Source organism: Cucumis sativus, chromosome 2 (genome assembly GCF_000004075.3).
Source record: "Cucumis sativus cultivar 9930 chromosome 2, Cucumber_9930_V3, whole genome shotgun sequence".
Classification (NCBI taxonomy): Eukaryota; Viridiplantae; Streptophyta; class Magnoliopsida; order Cucurbitales; family Cucurbitaceae; genus Cucumis; species Cucumis sativus.
The window spans coordinates 20,699,607-20,722,819 of NC_026656.2; the positions used below are offsets into that span (position 1 = coordinate 20,699,607).

General features: G+C 31.7%; 3 protein-coding genes and 1 long non-coding RNA gene across 6 annotated transcripts; 1 reads left to right on the plus strand and 3 right to left on the minus strand.

Annotated features, from left to right (window-relative positions):
* Positions 1 to 908: 908 nt before the first annotated feature.
* LOC101205089 (protein ACTIVITY OF BC1 COMPLEX KINASE 1, chloroplastic) lies at positions 909 to 6,495 on the minus strand. 2 transcript variants are annotated; one of them, XM_004138713.3, is made up of 14 exons: positions 5,935 to 6,495; positions 5,421 to 5,627; positions 4,612 to 4,701; positions 4,373 to 4,519; positions 4,088 to 4,252; positions 3,806 to 3,946; positions 3,542 to 3,721; positions 3,257 to 3,452; positions 2,997 to 3,124; positions 1,962 to 2,033; positions 1,698 to 1,810; positions 1,469 to 1,610; positions 1,314 to 1,383; positions 909 to 1,198 (listed from the first exon to the last, which is right to left on the minus strand). In XM_004138713.3, exons 1-14 carry the CDS (start codon positions 6,202 to 6,204, stop codon positions 1,134 to 1,136), a joined length of 1,986 nt encoding a protein of 661 aa, XP_004138761.1. In that variant the 5' UTR covers positions 6,205 to 6,495; the 3' UTR covers positions 909 to 1,133. The 2 variants fall into 2 exon arrangements, with proteins under 2 accessions (XP_004138761.1, XP_011649765.1); XM_011651463.2 differs by having other exon boundaries at positions 5,911 to 6,335.
* Positions 6,496 to 9,031: 2,536 nt separating this feature from the next.
* Positions 9,032 to 15,985, plus strand: LOC116402170. Of its 2 annotated transcripts, none has more exons than XR_004214614.1 (3): positions 9,032 to 9,205; positions 9,360 to 9,446; positions 15,732 to 15,985. It is a non-coding gene; the product is annotated as an uncharacterized LOC116402170 (long non-coding RNA). The 2 variants fall into 2 exon arrangements; XR_004214613.1 differs by lacking the exon at positions 15,732 to 15,985 and adding an exon at positions 15,060 to 15,388.
* LOC101205799 (flowering-promoting factor 1) lies at positions 13,023 to 13,482 on the minus strand. The gene has a single exon (XM_004138716.3). It carries the CDS (start codon positions 13,448 to 13,450, stop codon positions 13,115 to 13,117), a length of 336 nt encoding a protein of 111 aa, XP_004138764.1. The 5' UTR covers positions 13,451 to 13,482; the 3' UTR covers positions 13,023 to 13,114.
* Positions 15,986 to 22,310: 6,325 nt separating the features above from the next.
* LOC101213264 (fasciclin-like arabinogalactan protein 14) lies at positions 22,311 to 23,213 on the minus strand. The gene has a single exon (XM_004138830.1). The coding sequence runs from the start codon at positions 23,211 to 23,213 to the stop codon at positions 22,311 to 22,313; it is 903 nt and encodes a 300-aa protein (XP_004138878.1).

The window sequence follows — 23,213 nt, forward strand, 5'->3', positions numbered from 1 at the left end:
TGGGTCTTTCTTTTATAAGCCCACTTATTCATCTTTACAAATTTGAATTTTCGTAATTCATTTGTTAAAGGTTTTACTAAGACTTTTTTTTTAAAAAAAAAATTATAAATATAATATATAATTGGTCATATAATTACACTAGTAGTCTATGAAGGATGAGAACCAACTATGTAGCATCCACATCGAGAATTCAAGTATTGTACGAACTACCCGTAATAACGAACTTGCAAAATGAATCTGTTTACCATAAAGAGATCCGTTGTTCCTGACCCCGCTCCATCTTAATTGTTATTTGAACAAGTAAAAGTTATGTCTTGGTTCGAGTGGGGATAGTATTTCTCTTCTATATGTCGACAAAGTTTCGAACAATCCAAACATCTCTAGATAGATAGAGGGATAGAAATTAGAAAATAAAACATGTGAATTTACGAGGGGAGATGACGTCTATAAGATTAGTTTTTAAAAATAAGAAATAAAAAGTCAAATGGTTTGCAAACAAGTTTCACTTTTATTCTACTGTCCTCCCAATTTTATCTGCAATAGATTCCTTTGTCAAAACTAGTCGATTATATATGAATTGGAATTGAATTGATCTAATGAAATATAAACTTCAATTTTTCAAGGACTGAACTTATGATTAATTCAACCTTAGAAAGACAAATTGGGTAAATCGGATGAAAATGACACTTACATCATTTTGTCCCGAGATTTTTCTCCATATAAATGATGCCGTCGGCCTTAGTTTCAATTGTCCACTTGCATAAGCAAACAGACAATCATTTGCCTAGTTAATATTTTGGCTTGGCATACTCATGAGCTTGAAGTCATAACTACAAGATTAATCTTTTCTTTGTCGTTTTTCTCCTGAAAAAATACGTTGGAGTAAAAGAAACGAACATCAAACTCGATAATACACAACTACAAATACAACTTTTTATACTCAAAACAGTTTTCAATACATATATATGATATGCCTATAAAGATATAATACCTTCCTTTGATTTACAAATGCTCTTTTTCAAAGATTTTGATGTAAAATGGAACAAAGCTACATGTAATATGATCAGTACTGGCTTTCTGAATGAATCTAAATTGTATTTCTATACGTCTCTAAACAGGTCTATGTATATCCATTATCTGTCCGATAGAACGGATTCGGTCCAAGCCAACATTAGGTCCCGAACAACTGATGGAAAATCTGCAGCAACAGCCCCAGTTGTGGGGGAAAGAACGTTATGTTGGATTTCGACCATGTAGAAGTTAGATAGACTAAATGTGAATATTTGGAATGATTAATGAGTGTAAAAGTCTACCTCGGGCTACTTCCAAAGCCATTGATGGTATGTCTATCTGATCTTCAAGTAATCTGTAGACATCGACAAGCTAAGAAAGAAAACATGGCACTTTAGCGATCTTATTGCAGTAGAATCAAATGAAGAAGGGAAGGGAAAGGAAGGAAATTACTGACCTCTTGCACGTGAAGCTGTGAGTCTTCAGTCAAAGCAAGAAGCAGCTGTCGGCGGATTCCTTCGTCAATGAGAAATAGGCGAGCACCATCCTTGATTGTATCTTTGAGGTCAAGTTTATTCACAACTTGTCTTGAACCTTGCCTGAAAAAGGTTGTCCAAGAAAGAACAAGTTAATGGTATTTAGCCGGAAATAACATTATACGAGACTGGCTATATAATGTCACAAACAGGTCTTTCTTCTGCAACGCTGGGTTACTGCTCATCTTAACGACGTTCTCTTTAGCAAGCACTATAAGATTCTCAAGACGCTTCCACTGAAACATTCCATCTTTGAATAAAACCTGAAGAGCAAGAAAGAAATTGACATGTTAAGGAACTATTAATCAGTAATCAGTTGATAGCTCCACCAGAGAAAATGTGGAAATAGTATCCAAGAACAATTTTAACCCAAACGTGTCATAATAATCTAGGTAGCAACAGTGTTCATCGAACCTGAATGAGGCGTTCACGTAAAGTAGGGTTTGGATCTGTCAAAAGGCGCTTTGCAATGTATGGATATGCAACCTGTTGAGAAACAAATAGAGAAGAATGTATGGAAAACATGAGGATGGAGATCAGATTCTCAACAAGAGAAATAAGTATATAAGGATAGGGCAATGCAAGCAAAGGTAGCGCTTAGAAGTCCATTATTGCTTTCAATTTAATATACCCGTTTACTTTAGAAACAACAAACTAAAATTTGTGAAGTGGGAAAGAAACTGATTTTGTTATATGTCCAGGGCCAAGGAATTTATAGAACGACACTGACGAACTTGATCAGTAGCTTAGGAATATTCAAGTATTTAGATAAAGGCCCCCGACCCCCACATATTAAAAATTCAACTCCATCCATCAATCAAGAGTCTTTCGACCACTCAAATGTTCTGAAACATAAACCAACAAAGAAGAGCATTGAAACGTTTTTCACAAAACCTACTGCACAGTTAAGTTAACCAAGCAAGTAATGAAATCAATTGCTTCAACGTTCCTCCCACCTACCAAAAGAAAAGGGAAAAGCGCACTTCATTCACTCATTGGAACCATTCTAGACGTGGGACAATGATATACTCATTTATTAACAATCTCATTTCCTGTAAAATGGATTGCGGGTATTAATACTCAACCTAGGAAAATTTGCTATCCACTTGATACCGAAGCATATTTAATCCTCACGGTTTACTCCAAATTTTAATCATTATATAACAATTAGTTTTTCTTTAGCTGGTTGAAGATATTTGGAAGAAAAAAAGTTTGAAGAATAAAAAACTGCCCGGCCAGAAAAACCAACAGACACTCAATTACTTTATAGTATATATAACTAAGAATTCGTTACTGAGATAAGGTGTTTGCCAATCAACTAGCCGTAGCCTTTTCAATTTAATATGTGGTAGAAGTATAATTTTTCATCCTTTTACTAGCAAAGAAAAATACCACAAGAATATAGAAGCATATGCACCTTAAGTAGAACTAAAAAATACATAACCTCACCTCAAGAAATTTGAAGTTGGGCTTGAGAGTAAAACAAATTCCCTCTTGAGTCAAGAGAGATCGGATAACAAGAGAAAACCTCTCAGGTATTCGGATAGGATAATTATAGACCAATTGATTGAACTTGCCTGGAGCACATGAAGCAGATATCACATCAATTCTATGTTATGGTTCTCCAACTTAATCGGTACTCTGTCAACTTAAAAGTTTTATACTATATTGAAACTTCACACAATCATATAAAGTACTAGTGGCGTTACCAGTGACACTTCGGAAATTAAAATCGGATAACCCTTTCCCAGCAGAATTTTGCCAAATTGCTTCTAATGCCGGAATGATAGGAGCAACATCTGTCCCAGGGGCCAGAAACCCGAGCCTAGTGAAGTCATTTGCCATTTCAGCGTAATCCTCATTTACAGCATGTACAACAGCATCAATCAGGATCTGTTTATTTAGCTGATGGATAGGAAAAGCAATACCACAAAAAAGATGAGAGAAAGGGAGATAAATATTTTCATTCAATTTTCCAAAGGATGAAAACTTACCTGACTGAGCACGGCAACATTTCCAAAATCCACATATGCTATACGTCCATCACGCATTGCAAAAATGTTTCCAGGATGGGGATCACCATGAAATAACCCAAATTCTAGCAATTGCCGCAACGCTGCACTAACTCCAACTGTTAAAAATCCGTCGACATCAATGCCAGCATCCTTGATAGCCTGGTTTTGTACGAGTAAATTGTTAATACTTCAAGAAGTACCTAAAAGGATCATGAACCAAAATAACCATATTAACAATCAAACCTGTGGATCAGTGCAGCGGATACCATCAATCCATTCCATCACCAAAACTCGTGAACCAGAAAGTTGTTTGTAGACACGAGGAATTTTTACAGTGGGATCATTTTTGAAGTTTTCAATAAAATCCTCAAGGTTACGGGCTTCCTGCATTAGAAAATCAAAATTAGCATAAATATTAAACAGTGAGACAAAAAATTTGTCTTCCAACATGCTTTCAGTTTATGGTTGCTCCAATGCAATATGGCCCAGAATGACTTTGCTACAGAGGACGGTTCAGATACATACCAAAGTATAATCAAGCTCCTCTAATAGCTTCTCACCAAATTCATCAACTATGAGCTCTGCATTACAACCAAGTTTTTGTAGACTGATGCCGTTTAAAAAAGAAGCCAGTGTACGAAAGAGAAAAAGATCCTGGTATATTATTGGCTCGATCTTAGGCCTTTGAACCTGAAGACAAATTGTATTACTAATACTGAGGCTAAGATTTTCCAAACGGGAATGAAAACTCTAATGTAAACTTTCAGAAAATGTGAGGAAAATAATAATGTTAATGTAAGTAATCAGAACCTTGATAGCAACGTCCTCGCCAGAGTCTCGTAGAGTAGCTCGGTAAACTTGACCCAAACTTGCTGCTGCTATTGTCTGTGACGAAATTTTGCTAAAAACAGCTTCAAGAGGACGACCCAGTTCTTCTTCTATGATACTGAAAGCAACCTACCCAATGCCAGACCAAATGAAATTATCAGAAAAGTAGAAGATCCCGTGCAAGGATGTTTCAAATTTATTAACTGCTAATAACATTCAACCTCGTTAGGAAACGGCGGAACATCGTCTTGAAGAATGCAAAGTTCATTCATATAATCTTCTCTAATAATATCAGGTCTGTTGGCAAGAACCTGTCAAATGGAAGAAAGATCAAGACAGCCCGACATGTTGAAAAGGTATGTATGCTTCACAGAGCATATATTTTTTCTATAACACATGACAAATAGAACTTACACTACTTGAAACAAAGGCTACTCAAAATAAGCTTTTAACTCTTTTTATACATCGATTACTTCACAGAGCATATATTTTTTCTATAACACATGACAAATAGAGCTTACACTACTTGAAACAAAGGCTACTCAAAATAAGCTTTTAACTCTTTTTATACATCAATTACTCCGAGGTAACTTTTGATCAGTGGTACAGGCCGGGGTATATTTGAGCTTATTTTGGTAAATATCATGAATTAGAAAATGTAAGAAAGATCCAGTACGCCAACATGAGCTTAGCTCAACTGGCACCTGTATGTTCCTGTGGACAAGAGGTCCCGGGTTCAAATCCCCACCCCAGCATTTATTACAATACCTTTGCAAAAAAAAAGAAAGATCCAGTTCAAGCTAGAAATAAAGCTTAGAATATTGGCTTGAGTGGACAGAGCTCAGGGCATCCATGACACTTTCTTGAACTTATGAAAGGTTCAAAAGTTGTAAATGGAGGAAGCAGATGGCGACAGTAGCAGAAAAGTACAATAAAAACAGATTTAGACTACATTCAACAAAATCATTTATTACGAACTTCAAACAATTATAGGTCGATGAGACATAGGGTATATTTTAAACCAGTATACCTGCCCAGCTTTAATGAACGAAGGCCCCAGATCACACAAGAGTTTTCTAAGCTGCTGAGCACGAAATGGAACGACCTCTTCATCCCTTCCGACAAAGCAGTCATACATCAATATAGACCAGTATAATCCAAGATTCCAAACAATCTCCACACCGCGAGAAATGAGAGACAAGACAGCTCCTCTGGATTCCAATACCTTATTCCTCACCTAATATAAGATTCAAACAATCACACATGACATGCTTAACTTAGTACTATTTTTCAACACCATCATGTGCTAAACATTCAATGTCAGTGAATTTCAACCTAATTTTGCAAAATAATACTAAAAAATTGTTATCATCATATCACACCACGAAATTATCAGAGAGATATAACAATGGCGCGAAATAACATCAGTCACAGACAGTAAAGAATAAGATCCCGAAAACCGGCAAAATTCACAAGAAAGACACGAATACGCAAAAGTGAAGTACACATTCAGTTCTTACAAAGTACTGTTAAAAAATTCGTACTGTCTCGGGAGAATACTTGCGAAATGGTATGCAAACACCACGCTCGATATCTAGCAACTCCAAGGCAGTACTAGATTTCGGCACCTGCCAATCCTTTTTATCACCGGAACTTGCAGCTTTGCTACCGGAAAATTCAGCTGCAGAATTAGAAATTCGAATCACAGAAAACCTCTGCTTCCTTCCCCGCACAGTCTTACTCCTACCTTTCAAGCTGTGTTGTTTAGCAGAAAACGAAACGGCATGCGTGCAATTCGCAAGTACAAAATCCATATCTGAAGAACGAAAAACCAAAACCCTAAAATCTGAAGAATGAAAGGAAAAATGGAGTTGCCGGAGAGGAACAGCAAACGATCAACTTCAAAAATCAGTTAAAGTCGATGCTCGATGCTCGAGATTCGTGCGAATCGATGTGGGCAAGCGGGAACCTCATAATTAGGAGTGCTTGATGATTGATTGATCCCGTCCACAGGAATAGTTTAGCCATTGATACATAGGTTGAAGCTTACGTGTACGTTACACTTGAAAAGTTCAAAGAGACAAAAAGGGTGGATGGAGGAGAGAGACGACTCGGACGAGTGAAAATGAGAGGATACAACTAAACGGATAATTTTCCTAATATAAAAAATGTCATTATCATTCTTTCAAATAATCTTTTAAAAATTTAATTGGTGAACTTTTACATATACTTTTCTTTTATTATTATTATTTAGATAGTAAAATAATATTTATAAATATAACCAATTTCAAATTCTTCCCTGTTTAATAAATTAAAAATTATATTTTATTTAAATAAAATATTTTTAATAATTTTATCATTTAAGATATGTATTAAAATTTTACATGAACACAATTTGATAGTTTTTTTTTTTATTGAAATTCAAAAGGTTATGTCATATGCTTTTAGCTTTTACCAACCAAGAGAGTCTTGCACATTTATTTTATCCTTCACTAGTGTAATGAATTTGGTTTTTTTATAAATTTTTGTTAACAGTTTCTCGATTTTTTAATTTTAAAAAAAGAACCATTTACAAAAATTGAGAAGTTGTATGTTAAAATAAAAAATTCACAAAATTAGGATAAAACACTATGGGGAGTTGAAGCTTACGCGTATGTTACTTTATTTAGTTTTGATAAAGTAGAGAAAATTCGCGGCTGAAGTGGCATTTGCCTTTGTTTCGACAGTTCATGGCTTTAAGAGGTTCACATCCCAACAGGGCAATTGTTGACTTAAAGTTTGGGCCCAAAGCCCCCTCAAGGTTCAATTAAGGGTAATTGTAATGAATGACCATTCGATGAATAATAATTAAAGATATAGCAACATTTAAAAAAATTGTAAATATAGTAAAACTATCGCTGATAGACTCGTATGGTCAATCGGTGATATATCAATTTTTACAACATGATCTATCAGTGATAGATTCTATCATTTACAGATTTTGACAAATTTTGCTATATTTACAATTTTTTTAAAATGTTGCTATATACTTAATTATTTTGAATTTAATTGCTAAATTTGCAATTATCCCTTCAATTAAAGGTAGTTAAAATGGATAGTTATTTTAGTAATAATAATTAAATATATAACAATATTTAAAAAAATTGTAAATATAACATACGGATAGACTTGTATTGTTGATAGATTTATATGATCTATCAATGATAGACCAATATTTATAATTTGATCTATGAGTGATAGACTTATAGAATTTGACAAAATTTAATATATTTGCAATTTTTTTAAAATATTGCTAGATAGTTAATTATTTCGTACCTAGTGGCTAAATTTGCAACTATCCCTCAATTAAATGAAAAATGTTGCAAATATAACTAATAAATTTAATGGATAGTTGCAAATTTAACAACGGGATTAAAAATAATTAAGTATATAATAATATTTTTAAAAAATTACAGATATAATAAAATTTATCAAATTCTATCCATGATAGAAGTCTATCAGTAATAGACTATAGGAGTCTATTAGTGATACAAGTCTATCCACGATAGTTTTGTTATATTTGTAATTTTTTTAAATGTTGTTATATCCTTAATTATTATTTTTAAAATAGTCATAAATTATAATTACTTAAATTTAAAATAATCAAGTAAATAATAATAATCTTTTTTTATTTTTAAAGACGGTAAATATAGCTAATTTTGTGAGATTAACCATAAGAAATTATGGACGATTAAATTCTATCATTTATGGACGATAAAAGTCTATCGTTAATAGATTATGCTATATTTGAAGTTTTTTAAAAAGATTCATCTATCTTTAATTATTATATTTACAAAATTGTTGTCCAAGGCTACTTTATCAAATTTGACTATATTAACCTAATAGCTACAAACATGAAAGCAGGTGAATCTTTAGATTGGTTTATTAGTTGATCAATATGGGTTATTCTCGTAAGTCATACTTCATCGTTAATGATTCAACAAAGTTATGTAGGGATCTGTTAATCTCGATTTCAAAATCTTCATTGAATTGATAATTGACGACTACACGTGATACATAAATATTTTGGATATGTTCATTATATTTCGATATAACTAATTTTTCATTAATGAACAAAATTATAGAAATCTCAAATTGAAAAATATGGAAAAAATCAAAGTTCTTTTTTAATATAGAAAAATAAATTAAACTAGTCACAAATATATCAATGTATTTCTTATAGACCATACAAATTTATTACACTCACTAGTTTTATCATTTGAAACAATTTCCCAAAAATTAAAATTTATAAGTTATAACTTATTTTAGATTTTAGTACGAGTATATGCATTCACGTTTAAACAAAGAAATTTTATAATCATATTCTTAAATTTTTAATTTAAAAAATTGAGTCGTCAAACTCGTTAGAAATGGGTCAAATCATACCTTCAAACTTAAATTATATTTGTGAAATTTTGTATAAATTATAGCGTTAAATTAAAAAGTAATAGGTTTAATTTCTGAAATAATTAGAGTTTGAAGGTTAAATTTCAAATCTTTTTAAAGTCCAATAACCCATTTTTATTGTTTGGGGAAAGGGTTGATAACCCTCAACCCCTCAAAATCCCGTACGTTTCATTCTTTACCTATAAATCGAGAGGGAAAATAAATGGCCATACTGGCGGGAAGCGAATTGCTCTTTCACAAACTGCCTCCACAGTATATCTTCGACTCCCTTCTTTACTACTTTCGCCGTGACGCTCTTCTGCGACCGGGGAGTTAAATCGGCGGTGGAAGTAACTACAATTTCACAAACACGATTTTGTTATGATAAAAGTAAGCATTCTATTATCTGTTGAGTTCTACATCCACATCAGAAATATATCATTGTTGTATTTGTCGTCATTGTTTTTGTTTGTTGATAAAACAGAAGGAAAGGAAATTAGTGGTCTGTAATTTTGAAGTTCCGAAATGAATTTGAATTTTACAGCGACGTTATTTTTCTGCGGCAATAATGGAGTTAAATCAGCGCCGGAAGTAACTGCCCCATCACAAACATGCTTTTGATCCTGTACAAGTAAGCCTCATTTGTTCTACATCTTTCTCGCCGCTGTATTGATATATCTGTCGATGGTTTTGTTTCCTGATAAAATTTTAGGGAAATAAATTAGTGATCTATAATTGTGAAGTTTAGAATGAATTTGACAAGCTCGATCTAGTTTCCTCATTTCTCATAGTCTGAATTGAATCGATTAAACTGAAGCGGAATATTGGATTTCGCTTCTCATTGTTCTCTGCTTTGATCTTAGACTGCTTACGCGTGGAAAGTAGTTTCTGATTGCTTGGAATGTACTAGGAGACAGAATTTTGAGAAATTTTAGAATATAGGTATAATTAGATCTTTTGTTTTCGTTCGAAAATGAGATGAATCTCTGATTGGGATAGCCATACTCTTTTTTTCGAGTGCTTCAACTCATTCATTGCGTTAACATAGCAATATACTGGAGATGATGAAGTTGACTGCCAATTCTTTCACCATAGTGACAAATCGAGCTTAATTATAACACGACCATACTCTGTTATTGTGATAATTAAACCATGGTCGTTCAGTGAATTCACTGCAATGGCCAATGGGTGTGGTCAATTAGGATTTTGGAACCCTAGGACGATTAAGGATTATAACATAAAGCGGCCAAGGTAGTTTCTCCCATTAAAGATCATTTTTGATAGGTTAGTTATGGGACAACTAGGTTGACTCTAGCTAGATGGCTACCATTCAATTATTGATTTTTTAGTTATTTTTTTGACACTAGAACAAAGTGAAAATTAAAATACTAAAAGTAGTTTTCATTTTTGGATAGTTGATGGTGGAGCCTAACATAATTTTTTTTTATCTAAGAGAAGATCCTAGAATAGGACTTTTTAGAACACGACTTCCATTTAAAACAATTCAAGAATTTTGTCTACTTAAAAATTCAGAGGTTTGAATTTTCATCATAAATAGATAGACCTATTTTCCCCTATCTTTGTGGTAAAATCAAATATTAGGTAGTCAGCCAAACTTTTGATGAATTAAGTTTAGTATATATGTGTGTGTGAATGATATGATTGAAGAAAAAGCTAATGTGTTTGTATCAATTTTTTTGGGTTTAACTTTGCAACCAACCGAGGGTCTAAACTCCAACCATACTTTTAAAACAATTGTGGTATGTGATTGGAAAACGAGTGAAAAAAAGTGCAATGCACTTAAATACTATTTTTATGTGTGAGTATAATATATCGAAAAATTGGATCGAGTGAATAGAAGTTGGTCAGAGAAAGGGACAAATTGTTTGGTTGGTGTTGATTTGGAAAAAATTAGTTATGATAAATTTCAACTATTTTAAAGAATTCGACCGAACAAAACAAATCTATCACTGACTTTTATTATTCGATAGTCAAAATTAGTTTGAACATTTACTAAACCAATCATAATCAATTCAATAGCAATTTTGTCATAAGATCGACTTCAATCAACTATTGTTCAACCCTAATTATCTAACTGAAAAACAATAAATGTAAACGGAGAAAATAGATATTATTTAACCTAAGTCTACTTAGATTTACTTTCTAAAAATTCATATACAATTAGTTAACTTTCAAAAGGATACCTAAATGCCCAACCTAAAAAAATATTCTTGACACTAGGAACAAGGCAAATAAGGCACACCTTGTTTTTCTTGTGGATGGGGGAGTGATTTGCACGTGCATATAAGGCCGACAAAAAATTTCATATAATTCCTCACAAATCACGTCATATTTTAACCCGTAGGCACCCTTGCACTTGGTTTGTCACGTGAAAACCCATTTCTCTTTCGCTATTCCTTGGGGACCTCACGTATGTTGGTATTATTCCCAATCAAAATCCTACTCCGTAGGGCCTTTTGTATATGATTGAAAGTTGATTCTATTTACACTGCAGCCCCTTCCTCTCCGGTTTTCCCTTTTTCGTTTGGATAATTTCTTTGTCTTTATCTGTGGTATGATATCGTTTTGGAAAAAGTAATTTAATGATCATGATTTATTGTGCTTTTACTAGTCTTTTCTTGTTATTAATGTAACATCCAAAATCAATGTGTTATACACTATTTTGCATTCTATTTTCGCTGTGGTATGTTTAAGTAAGTTAAATGAATTGTCGATAGTGGTATATTTTTTGAGTATTTAACTCATTTATTGTGTTACCGTAATTTAGATAGTATAGAAATGATGAAGTTGATGACCAATTTATAATGAGTTTTATATTATAAATTAGACTTAAAACTTTATATTTAGATGGAGTGTTTCAACCCTAATTTATTTCTCTTCTACACTTTCAAAACTAACTAATTTTTCTACCATCTCATAATTCTATTTTCATTTTGCTCTCCATCAATCCTCACTCATTCCAACACCTTTTAGATTTTTAATAATCACAATCTGCATTTCAAAATCTTTCAAACAACCTCATATATTTCATGTATAAAAAAACATGATTCATTAAATTTTGCAAATGGAATATGAAGGGAAAAGGAGCCCAAACTGGTGGATTAGGGCAGCTAACTCAAACCCCATGGTAGTTATTCCAAAAAAGCTAAGGATGAAGGGATAGTATTTCAGTGTTGTTACTACCTGAAAATAATAAACGAATAGGTCGATGTTTTAAGACAAATAATTTTTTTGAAAAAAAAGATTCAAATACTTCTGAATCGGTAATTTGTTTTCCTTCCGGGTGTTTGATGAACACATCAAGAATTTTTCTTCCCTCTTAAACCAGATTCTAGATCCAAACAAACTTAATTTGGAAGCTATTTATTTGGGTTATGGATATGGCCTTTTGCGGAAAAGCATGAGACGATCACCTTCCTCACTCTTTCATATGATAAAACCCTCGTACTTCCCACAAAAATTTCCTTATATTTGACTACCATAAAAATTCCTCTATATTATCTCATTAATTGTAAGTTTTGTTACCGTCCCAATTGTTAAGTGTTTATCATTACTAGTCAGCTTCCCCATTTAAGTTAATCGGTAATACAGAATTAAAGTAAAAGGAACTCTTCTCCTTTCAACAGGCACACCTAAATATTTCAATTAGATGAACCAATAACACATTCACCTTCTCGCATCTAATACTAATTTTATTTATTGGGTCTCTAGAATGTTGATTTATTTAAATTTATCGTAAACCAGTGTTAAGTTTTTGGTCAAGTTTAACCTAGAATTTAATAAAATGTTTTGATTGAAGTTCACTAATATGGAGCACTATAGACCTTCCCTATACCCCAAACTTTTCAAACTATTTTCTCTAACTATTTTCTCTACCTTAGATATAGAGAAACACTCGACTCCGGAATAATCATCTATTTTAGAAGTGAGATGTTTGATCCTTCATTTCAACAATTGTTGTACTAAAAGAAAGAAGATAATGCCACATTTGTTATTGTGTGGGAGAATCTCCCCTCCTCTCTCAATTTTTACACATTATTTTATGCAATTTGAAGCAAGAAAAAGAAACATACCATTCTTTTTATTGATATATATATATGATACAAACACATTAATCCTATGAAGTTATTACAATAACACACATGATCACACGGAAACCCTAATAACCTAGCCTAGTGGAGCAGCCATTTTGTTACAAAGATCGATGGTAATGAAAATGCACAACAAAGACTTGAATTAATGAGACAAATATTATAAGACATGAAGGCAGTGTGGAACTCACATATCTCGGACGTGGAAGAGATTTGGATTTTTAATGACGATGTCATACATATGAATGGAGTTGAACTTGGCAAAATCTCTAGGGAGAGAAATTAGGTCAATAGAAGAACGTTTATGAAACTGGAAAAGCTCTGGATCACCACCATAGTACCTTTCCCATCCCAATGATGTTAGGATATTCTCTAGCGAAGAGTAAGATGTCACGGGCTGACCTGTCGGTAAGTGTATTAAAACCTTCGATCGCCTCGAGTTCCCTAGCCTTCCATCGGAATCCGCTTGAGGGTTTTCAATCAATCGAATTACGCCGTTCTTGAAAACCCAAACCCCAGACATGTTTCTTTCTTGATGCCTTTGTGTGTCTTAAGTTTTATAGCTTTTCTTGGTGAAATGAAGGAGGAGAGGGGGGTTTATATATATAAGCAATTGAGCAAATAAAACAAGAAGAAAATACTCTTGGGAGTGCGGTTTGTTAATTTAAATTTAATTTAATGATAGGAATGTTTGGCTTTTGGCATAGAATCTAGATATTGTGGGACCTAATGGGAATTTAAATATGAGGGTACAGGGATTCTCTTGAGGGTGCTATTTTAGGTTACAAGAACCATTCGTGTGGTTTGGTTTGATTTTTTAGGAAGAATCTCTCTAATATGTTATTTTCACTTTTCTATATATAGTGAAGAATCTTTGTAAAATAGTAGACACTACACTACACTACTCTACAGAAATATAGTTCTTTATTTAAAAACAAGTCAATGAATGAAAAGGAAGGGGCTCAACCCACTTACATTTCACGAGCTATCCATGTGAAGGGGGGTTGGTTTATCTGGAGATACGCTGGCCCGGTTAAAGGATTGATGTGAATTTTTTGTGTATTTATCCTTAGTGAAAAGTGAAAGGATATTGTGAAGAAAAAGCCCTTGCATAAAACATTAGTAGACTCTTAAGGGATGAAGTAAATTTGGCCACTTTTGGTCAATTTTTTTTGTTAAACTTTTAGACTGAAATTTTCAAAATGTTTGTCATTAACGTAGTATTACCTCGATCATAAGTTTTAATTTTTGTAGCGACGTTGAGAATCTCATGTTAAAAAAATTAATGAATCTTATAATCTTCATATATAAAATGACATGAGAATTGCTTTTCATTATCATTTAATTTTGAGTTGAAATACATATCATATTAGAGTAATAAAGTATGCACAAGTAAGTTTATATCTTGCCAACCACACTAGTGAGATCATAAGTTTATATCTTGCCAACCACACTAGTGAGATCACTAGTATGAAAGAATGTCCTTGTTATCCCCAATCATATAATATATATCTTTTATATGTTTAAATGATCAAATTTACTTTGCCAATACATATAATATATTTAGACTGATTAGTGGTCATTTATATCAATTTGTGATTCGATTTTGATTGAAGCAAGCTTCTTAGGGACAACATATACGGTTACATTTGTTTATAGCACGATATGGTCTAATTTCTAAATAAACATAACCGTATTCTTATCTCTTACTTTCAATGCGTCACATCTAGAGGTTATTGTTATAGCTTTACAATAGATGTTATTGATAGTCTTTGATATATGATATTAAATTTACTTTCACCTTATTAGCTTAAACTTTTAGGTTAATCAGTGTTTTAACATGATATCTCAACAAGTTATCTAGAAGATTCTGTATTCAAACTCTTACCCAATTTAAGCTCGTGAATCTTTCCTTTTCTAGCTATTGCAAGACTTTAGTTAATCACCCAAAATTTCATATGAAGATATTGTCCTCTTGTTCACCTCTTTATCCATAACCTTCCCATATTCTAGGCAATACGAGACTTTACGACAGTGAGCTGGAATTTGCATTTTTGATAACTAATTTCCCTTTTATTCAATAGGACCACATTAGATGCAAATCGTATGAATATACCTTTTCTCTTTTACAGCTTCTCTCAATATTTAACATATTGAGAGTAGAGAATTACATCGAGCATTCACCCACCTGCAATCACGTGGGCTACATGGTCCCTCCACCTAGGACATCTCCATGTGTGCAGGCGTCGACGTATCAATTCCAGCATTTTGTATGACTTAGATTGAATGCTTTAAATTTGTTAGTGAGAACTCTCTAACGTTAGATACACTTTTAGTAAACCATGTAAGTTTGTGCGTCGGTTAAATTTTCGTGACTTTATTTTTGATTACGTTCTAAAAACTTTCATATTGTTGAAGATATTATCGTTCCTTATAAATTCATAACCATCACCTTATTTAACTAGTACAAGATTTCAGTAACATTTTCAACGTAAACTCTGCTTGAATCATGTTACTGAAGATGAATTTTCATCTTTACTTTTACTTCTTTAACTTAAATTTATTATTCGAGGCTAACAACAACCAAATACGATTATGACTCTGTTTAGAGAAGTGGATTATATAAACTCTCTAACTCTAGTATAACGTCGTTTGTATTATGAAAAAAGAACTTTTTAGTAATATATTGTTTTTCTATTGCTTTATAAACGTAGTTAACACAGTGTTCTCACAAACCATTGTTATATTTGTGCATGGATTTTCTTTTATGTTAACATATTTGTAAATTTTATGTCGACTAACAGTTAACAATGGATGGTAAATCACTTTTTTTAATGAAAGCAAGAGAGGAGATCCGAAGAGATGGTGAATGATATATGGTGGTCCTGATATTGTCGAGATTAGGCAAAAAGGGTGTTCCCTACAAAGAGCTGAAGTCCAAAAAAGGAGCAAGTGTATGCATGCCTTTAATCACCCAACCTTCAACCTCCGAGCCCTTTTTGTTTCTTCGTGTTCCTCTTTACCCCTGCCGTGTGAGGTAACATCCCTCACATTCCATTTTATTACTGCCTTTTCCTTTTTATCTTATCATCTACTTGCCTTCAAAATTAAATATAAATATAAATATATTTAGATACATATGATTAACACTTATTTTTGTTCATGTCAATAAATTACAATAATTTAGGGTTTAGAGCTTTGATGTTAATAGTGAGAAGGAGGCACAAAATGAGTGCTATCGCAATTAAATATTGTTGTAATATTGTAGATGCATGCATGTAATTAATTAGGTATACTTATATTCTTGATCCGATATGCTAGTATAGATATAAAATATTATACTATTATTATCATCATTAGTGAAGGGTGAGTATGAGAATATTTTGAGGTGAAATCAAAAGTACTTAGATTAAATATTTTTGACAAGGTATACAAGTTTTATATCCAACTTTTGAAAAAAAGTTGTTTTTCTTTGTTTATTTATTTATTTTTAACTTTGAAACGGAATTTTGTGAACAATTTTTGGAGTGCTGTGGTCGGCCGTTGTTATTCTTTTTTTGGAGTGCTGTGGTCGGTCATTTGTTTTTTTACAGTACAGAAAAATGTTTCAAGCAGCCTATAGGATAGTTGGGTATTAACAAACAAGCTGTCAGAATGTATAGGAGGTGTATATATATATATTTTATAAAATGGATGTCGACTATAAGTCATATATATATATAATTCAGGATAAGATTTAAATATTTGTTGGACCAAACAAATAAGCGGAATTAACAAAAAGATGATACTAAAAGCAAAACTATGAGAATGTATATCCAAAGTAGACACTATCGTACACTTGCGTAAATATTTGGAGAATAAGTTGTTTCTAACATAGTCACGTTGAACAAAAATATAGCAATAGATGATTATTTGAGGGAGGTTGATCAATGATAATCCAAGAAAGATTATTGGAATTTGCAAGTGAATTTGAAGTTTCACATTTTTTAGATTAGTAGATGATTTTGAATATATAAGTGATTGATAACTATCTCTATTGAGATAAAGTTTTAAAAATGGTAACAAAAACAAAACTAATATCATTAAGTTTTTAGGGTTGGTTGTCTAACAAAAATACACCCAAATTAAAATAATTACCAGGAAACATTGAATAGAGATTAGAGTTTAGAGTTATATATATATATATCTTCTTCTTTCCGTAAATTTGGAAAGAAGAATAAAGTTGGTTTCTAAATATATATAAGATAAAAGTTAGATTTTCGTTGACATCAAATAAGTATCGTTTTTATTTATCAAAACTTCATAGGTAGACATTGTAGGAATTAGGCCTAGGCCAAGGCCTAGGATTTACTTTCCCATTTCACAAGGGTGTTCGAATTTTAGAGGACAAAAAAGCCTCAAACCATTAAGTTCTTTTTTCTCTCTTTAATTTAATCATAAATCCTTCTAGCTCACCAGAATCTATTACATTGGCATTTCATCTTAATATATAATTCTAGATAACACATCACCTAAGTATTTAATAGGAAAATTTTAATTGAATAATACACCACAAACTTTATAGAGCCAACTTGGGTATAACCTAACTTTTACCCTTTCAATATAATTATGTTTTATATATAAACAGAAGAATAATTTTATTCATCCTGATGAAATTGTTGAAATTAAACAAAAGTGGTTTGTAGCCTCCACTACTAGAGAGTGTCACACTCTCATATACGTATGCAGTGATGGTATTGCTAGAAAAGCTTAGGATAAATGAAAAATATGACCAGATTACGAAATATTTACAAAGGTGACGGAAAAAAATTCTCTTTAGGTTTGTAGACCTATTGTGTCCTTGTGGGGTGAACCCTAATTGCTTTATAGTAAAAGTTCATTGGCCACGTTGACTCCGTTTGCCGACATATCATTTTATCGTATATTTTAGATGACTTATATTTGTGTCTCTTTGTATTAATTCATTTTCGAGTACGAAGAGGGGTCAAATATAACATAATGTAATATAGTTGGATAATCAACAGATGTATGTAAAAATAGGTATAGCATTCATCTTGTTATATTTGAGAAATTGAGAAATACTTAATTATGGTCTGACAATCAACTCTTTCAATATTGTTTTAGTTTTTTTTTATACCTTAATTAAGTTTGTTTAATTTTAATTTTCGTTTATAATAAATCTTAAATTTAGCGTGATGATTTTTTAAAAATAAAAATTGTTATCTATAATATTTTTACTATAAATTCCAAAAATATATTTCACATATTTTGTTTTAATTGCAATGAAAATTATTATTAATAACGTTGGAGAACTAATAAATTTAAAATTTATTAAAATTAAATCATTAAAAATATGATTTAAAATTGAAGAAACTTTACTGTATGTATAAACAGATTAAAGTGACAAATTGTACCATTCAACTAATCTGAGAAAAACGTGGACCTCAGCTAACAAAGATAATGTATATTTAGTATTTCTTTCTTTACACTTCATCGTTTTCAACAAAATTTAATCCTCTTTACATTTATTATTACATCCAATAATTTTTTAAGCCACACGTTAAGTTATAATATTTGGTTGTTATTGCTAACTTGCTTTTAATTAATTTTTGTGTTAGATAATATTTCGTAGTTAAAGATGGCAAAGGTCGTGCTTTTTCATCTGGGATGCATACATGAAATGGAATCTTCTAAGGTACTTTCTTATATATTTATGTCATTTTAATCATACATCTTATCGACTAATATTTTAATTAAATAAACATAAATTTAGAAAAAGAAATGGTAGGATAATTATGATAAACTCATCAATTTTCTCGATTGAATTGAATAATTTTCAGTATGAGATTAATATAATTGTGCTTAATTGATCAGTATGGATAATATATATCACATCCTTTTGATATAACATGATAAGAATTTACACTTTTTTTTATTGATCTACTACTCTGGCCCTCTTGGGGTATATGTGATTTTTCTATATGATTCTTTTGATCTTATTTAATTATGAAATGATATAATTCATCAGTTTAAAAGTCTGAGGGGACTTTTTATACCACTCATCAAAGAAAATCCTATATAATTGAATAGTCATAAAGGTTTGTTGAAAATTACCCATTGATAATTACATTTAAACTAATTAAGACTATGTTATCTACAAGTTTATAATCAAACTTTTTTTTCTTTAGAAATAAATTATTGGAATAACGTACGTTGGGTAAGAGGTGTCTTGAAACATCTCATTCTTTCTTTACATGTCTTATCCTTGATATAAATATAAGTGTAGTGGTGATCTTTTTATTATTCAATCTACTCTTTTTTTTTTACGTATATCGATTTCTTTTCTTAATTAAAAAAATTTGACATTATTTGATAGATGTTGTTAAGATTAGGATATAAGTACAGAAAACAATTCCTTAATAATATTTAAGATACTATAGAGCTATAAATTCACTATATTTTCTCTATTTTAGACCTCTTAAGCTACTTAACGGCCAAATCTCAAAAGAAAATTATTCTATTAAGACTTTTTACCTATTTTCCTTTAAAAGCACACGATGTATTTAGTAGTGCTAATCAATTAAAATCATGATTTAAGATGATTGAAGTTCACTTTTTTATTGCATCCTCAGCCACGAATAATTTAAAATTCTTGTCATATGATATAAAGATGATTAACCCTAGCCCTAGCCAAGGATTATTCACTATTATATATATATATATATATATATATATATATTCTAAAAATATTCCACTTCGAAACTTCGACTTCATCCCTCTCTTTCATTTATATATATATATATACATGTATCACGAATCAAATAGGATTTTCACTTTCTAAATTGATCAATTGAGTATTTTATGAAAATGCATGACAACCATAACGTATGGTTTTCTCTAGCATTATCGTTATATAAACCCATAAACTATTTGTAATGCAAAAAGAATCCAAAAATGTCGTGAGCATTTCTGAAAAGGAGAGAACCAAAAATGTTAATTTTTACATAGGTTGCCGCTAGGCAAGTGGAGGTTTCATTGATTCGTCCTTTTGGTGATGGGATATGTACTCCATAAGGAAAAAGATTAATTAGTTTAAATATATACATGAAATTAAAGGGATATGTTCGCCATTTTCATTAGTTAATTAATAGCGTTGATTAAGCAACCTTAAGGAAGTGATTCCTAAAGGCTAAAAGGAAAGAATTCAAATATGAGAGTTGGCAAGGTATATGTACTCCCATATGCATCTTTTTAATTTTATAATGTACTTAGTTTAGCCTACTAGAGAATATTTAATACCTTAATTTTTCATATTAATTCTTTGCATTACTTTAGTTTTCACATTTTACTAAAGTATTATATCTAATTACTACCAAACATACATATTTCTAATTATTTATAATAAGAGTTCATGAGTGCATTATACCATATTCTCCTTTTTAAAGGAATAAAACATCAAAACCCAAATATATAACTTTTTTTCTTGTTTTCTCATTATTTAATTAACGTCATATTCTCTCAATTCTTCTGTTAATCTTAAATACTTATTTGATAAAAGAAACAATTCACATTTAGAATGTCTTTGTGATTGAGATATTATTCAATATTACTGGCTTAATTTAAATGTGATTCATGTACCTTCTACGTATACATACATACACTTTTTTTTGTCACTGTCAATTTTAATTGATAACTTTTTTTAAATACTTTTGATATACTTGCATGATGTAATTAATATGTCTATTTATTTTTGGGTGGTAGTTTGTTGTTACTTTGTTAATATAATAAACCAACAATTAGTTGGCTGAAATGGCCAAATGGGTTTGAAATTTGAGTGTATATATAATTTTACACGATTGTTTTTAATCTCATAACTAGTGGTTTGTTTATAGTTGAGTAGTAACTATTATCATCTCTATTTCATATTCAATCGAATTGTTATATTAAAAAGGTTATACATTTTATTTAATAATTAGGTGAAAGTCGAAGAATTGAAATTAATAGTAGTTTTAAGTATTTGTTTATTATGGTAGGATGTACACATATATTGTTCTTTAGTTCGACATATATGGTGAAACTTAACCGTTTAATTTTGGATTGATTTTAAGTGTTTGTAAACACTTTTTTTATCTTTATTTAAACATTTTAGAAATTAATTCAAACATAACCTGAACTTTTTACTAAAAAGAATTAAATAAATCTTTTAAGTTTTGAGTTGTTTTCGGTGCTTCCATTTGAAAATCCATTATTTTTTAGGGATTGTTATAAGTTATTCCTTTTTGTTGAGGTTTTCTTTATTTTATTTATCTCAAAAGAATAATTGTTTGTAAAATATTCGAAAATTTTGGGGTTAATAGATATTAACTCCTTTAATTTATGAAGCATGATGATATTTTTACTCTAAATTGGAGATATAAATATATATCCTGAGTGGATAATGTAAATAGTAAAAACGTTGAAATTTGATAGTGTTTGTAAATAGTAAAAGTAATTATCATAAAAGTATGTTAATTTAATTGTGTGAATCTTTGTTTGTTCAATATTTACCTTTACAGGATTCGATGAGTTGAAGAAGCCCGCACCAATCTCATCTTTTTATTGGGTAATACAATAGTTTATGGGCCTTTCACGGTAACCTTCAAAATTAGGTCCATTTTTTCATTTGGGAAATTATAGCAAAAAGCATCGTTACACAAAGAATATGAAAATATAACACATCCTTAATCTTTTTAAATATATATATATATATAGCCATTATTGATTGATCAATTTGTAAAGTTTTTAGAATTCCAAATTTTCCTTTAGTGCACCTTTCCATCCATTATCAATAATGAAAAAAAAGTGATAGCACATTTTATAGGTTGAAAAAACTAACCGTCTTTATTAAAAATAGCAAATGATAGATAACTTTCAATTTAAGAAAATCAACAAGTAGAGTGTAAGAAATGGTGAGTTGGGTATGAGTTTTTTAGTCTCTTACTAATTTTTGTGCTCTTTTATTTTGGATTTTTTTATTTTTTTTTGGTCATTCGTGCAAGCATCTATTTTACTTAGAAGGCATAATATTACTTGGCTACCTGTCTAGGATTTCAATAACTCATAAAACTAGTTCAATAGAGTGGATTAGGGTTTATTATGTGTTCTCATTTTGTATTAGGTTAGGACATAATTTATGCAAACAGTAAATATTGACATCGTGATAAATAAATTATTGAATTTATTTTTTTCTTCATTCCATTTTCATATAGAAACTTTGAGTTTGTTCGATAGGTTTCTCAACATTTCATATCTTAATAAAACAATCCTACCGAATTCTTCAGATCCCTAATATCTTAATCTTTCTCTTCCTTTTTCAGTTCGTTACACATTTTTTTATATATAATTTAGAATTTAACCAACCAAAGACACACCAATCCCGCCACCATAGCTCCGGCGCCGCCGAACTTCCGCCGTGTACCCTCCGAAGTCGAATCGTCGGAGGCATCATCCGACGGTCCCGGTGCATCTGCATCCTCCAAATCAGATTCCTTCGGAGGAGAACTCACCGGAGCATCAGGCGCATCCGCAGCCGGAGCCGGTGCCTCTGAAGCCGGTGAAGGAGCATCAGACGGAGAATCCGCATCATCATCCTCCGCCGGCCCAGGAGCATCAGCCTCGGGAGCCGGAGCCGGAGCCTCAACCGGCGCTACGAACGGGGCCTCAGGAGCCGGTGGGGGCAGATTGTAAACACCAATGCCAGGAATCACAATGGGAGCACTAACTTGCAAAAGAGAGATATTATAAGGCTGAGAAGCAACAGTCTTCATAAGCTTAGCACTAAGCGGAGCTTTTTTAGCAGCAGATCCGAATTCGACTTCACCTCTTTTATTAAGCACAACTTTCAAAAAACCTTGTTGGTTCTCAGCGTCGCCGGTGGATTGAAACATAGTGGTAAGAACAGTAGCTTTATCAGTTGAAAGTTTCCTCATCTTTTCAACATCGTAATAATCAAGAATAACATGAGCACTGAGAATCTGTTTAATGACATCGAGAGAATTTCCAGCGATGGCACCGACGGTGGCGTTGCTAAGAGCAAGAACGGTGATGGTTTGACGACTGTTGATTTGTTCATAGAGATGGGTTTTAGTGAGTAATTCATTGAAAGCTCCAAAATCAGGGAATCGATTGAGGAGTCTGGTGATGTTGAAGGCTGAAACAGAGGAGGTGGAGAAGAAGAAGAAGAAGAATAGATGAAATATGGTGAAGGAGAGGACAGAAGAAGAGGGGTTAGGCTTTTTGTACTTCAT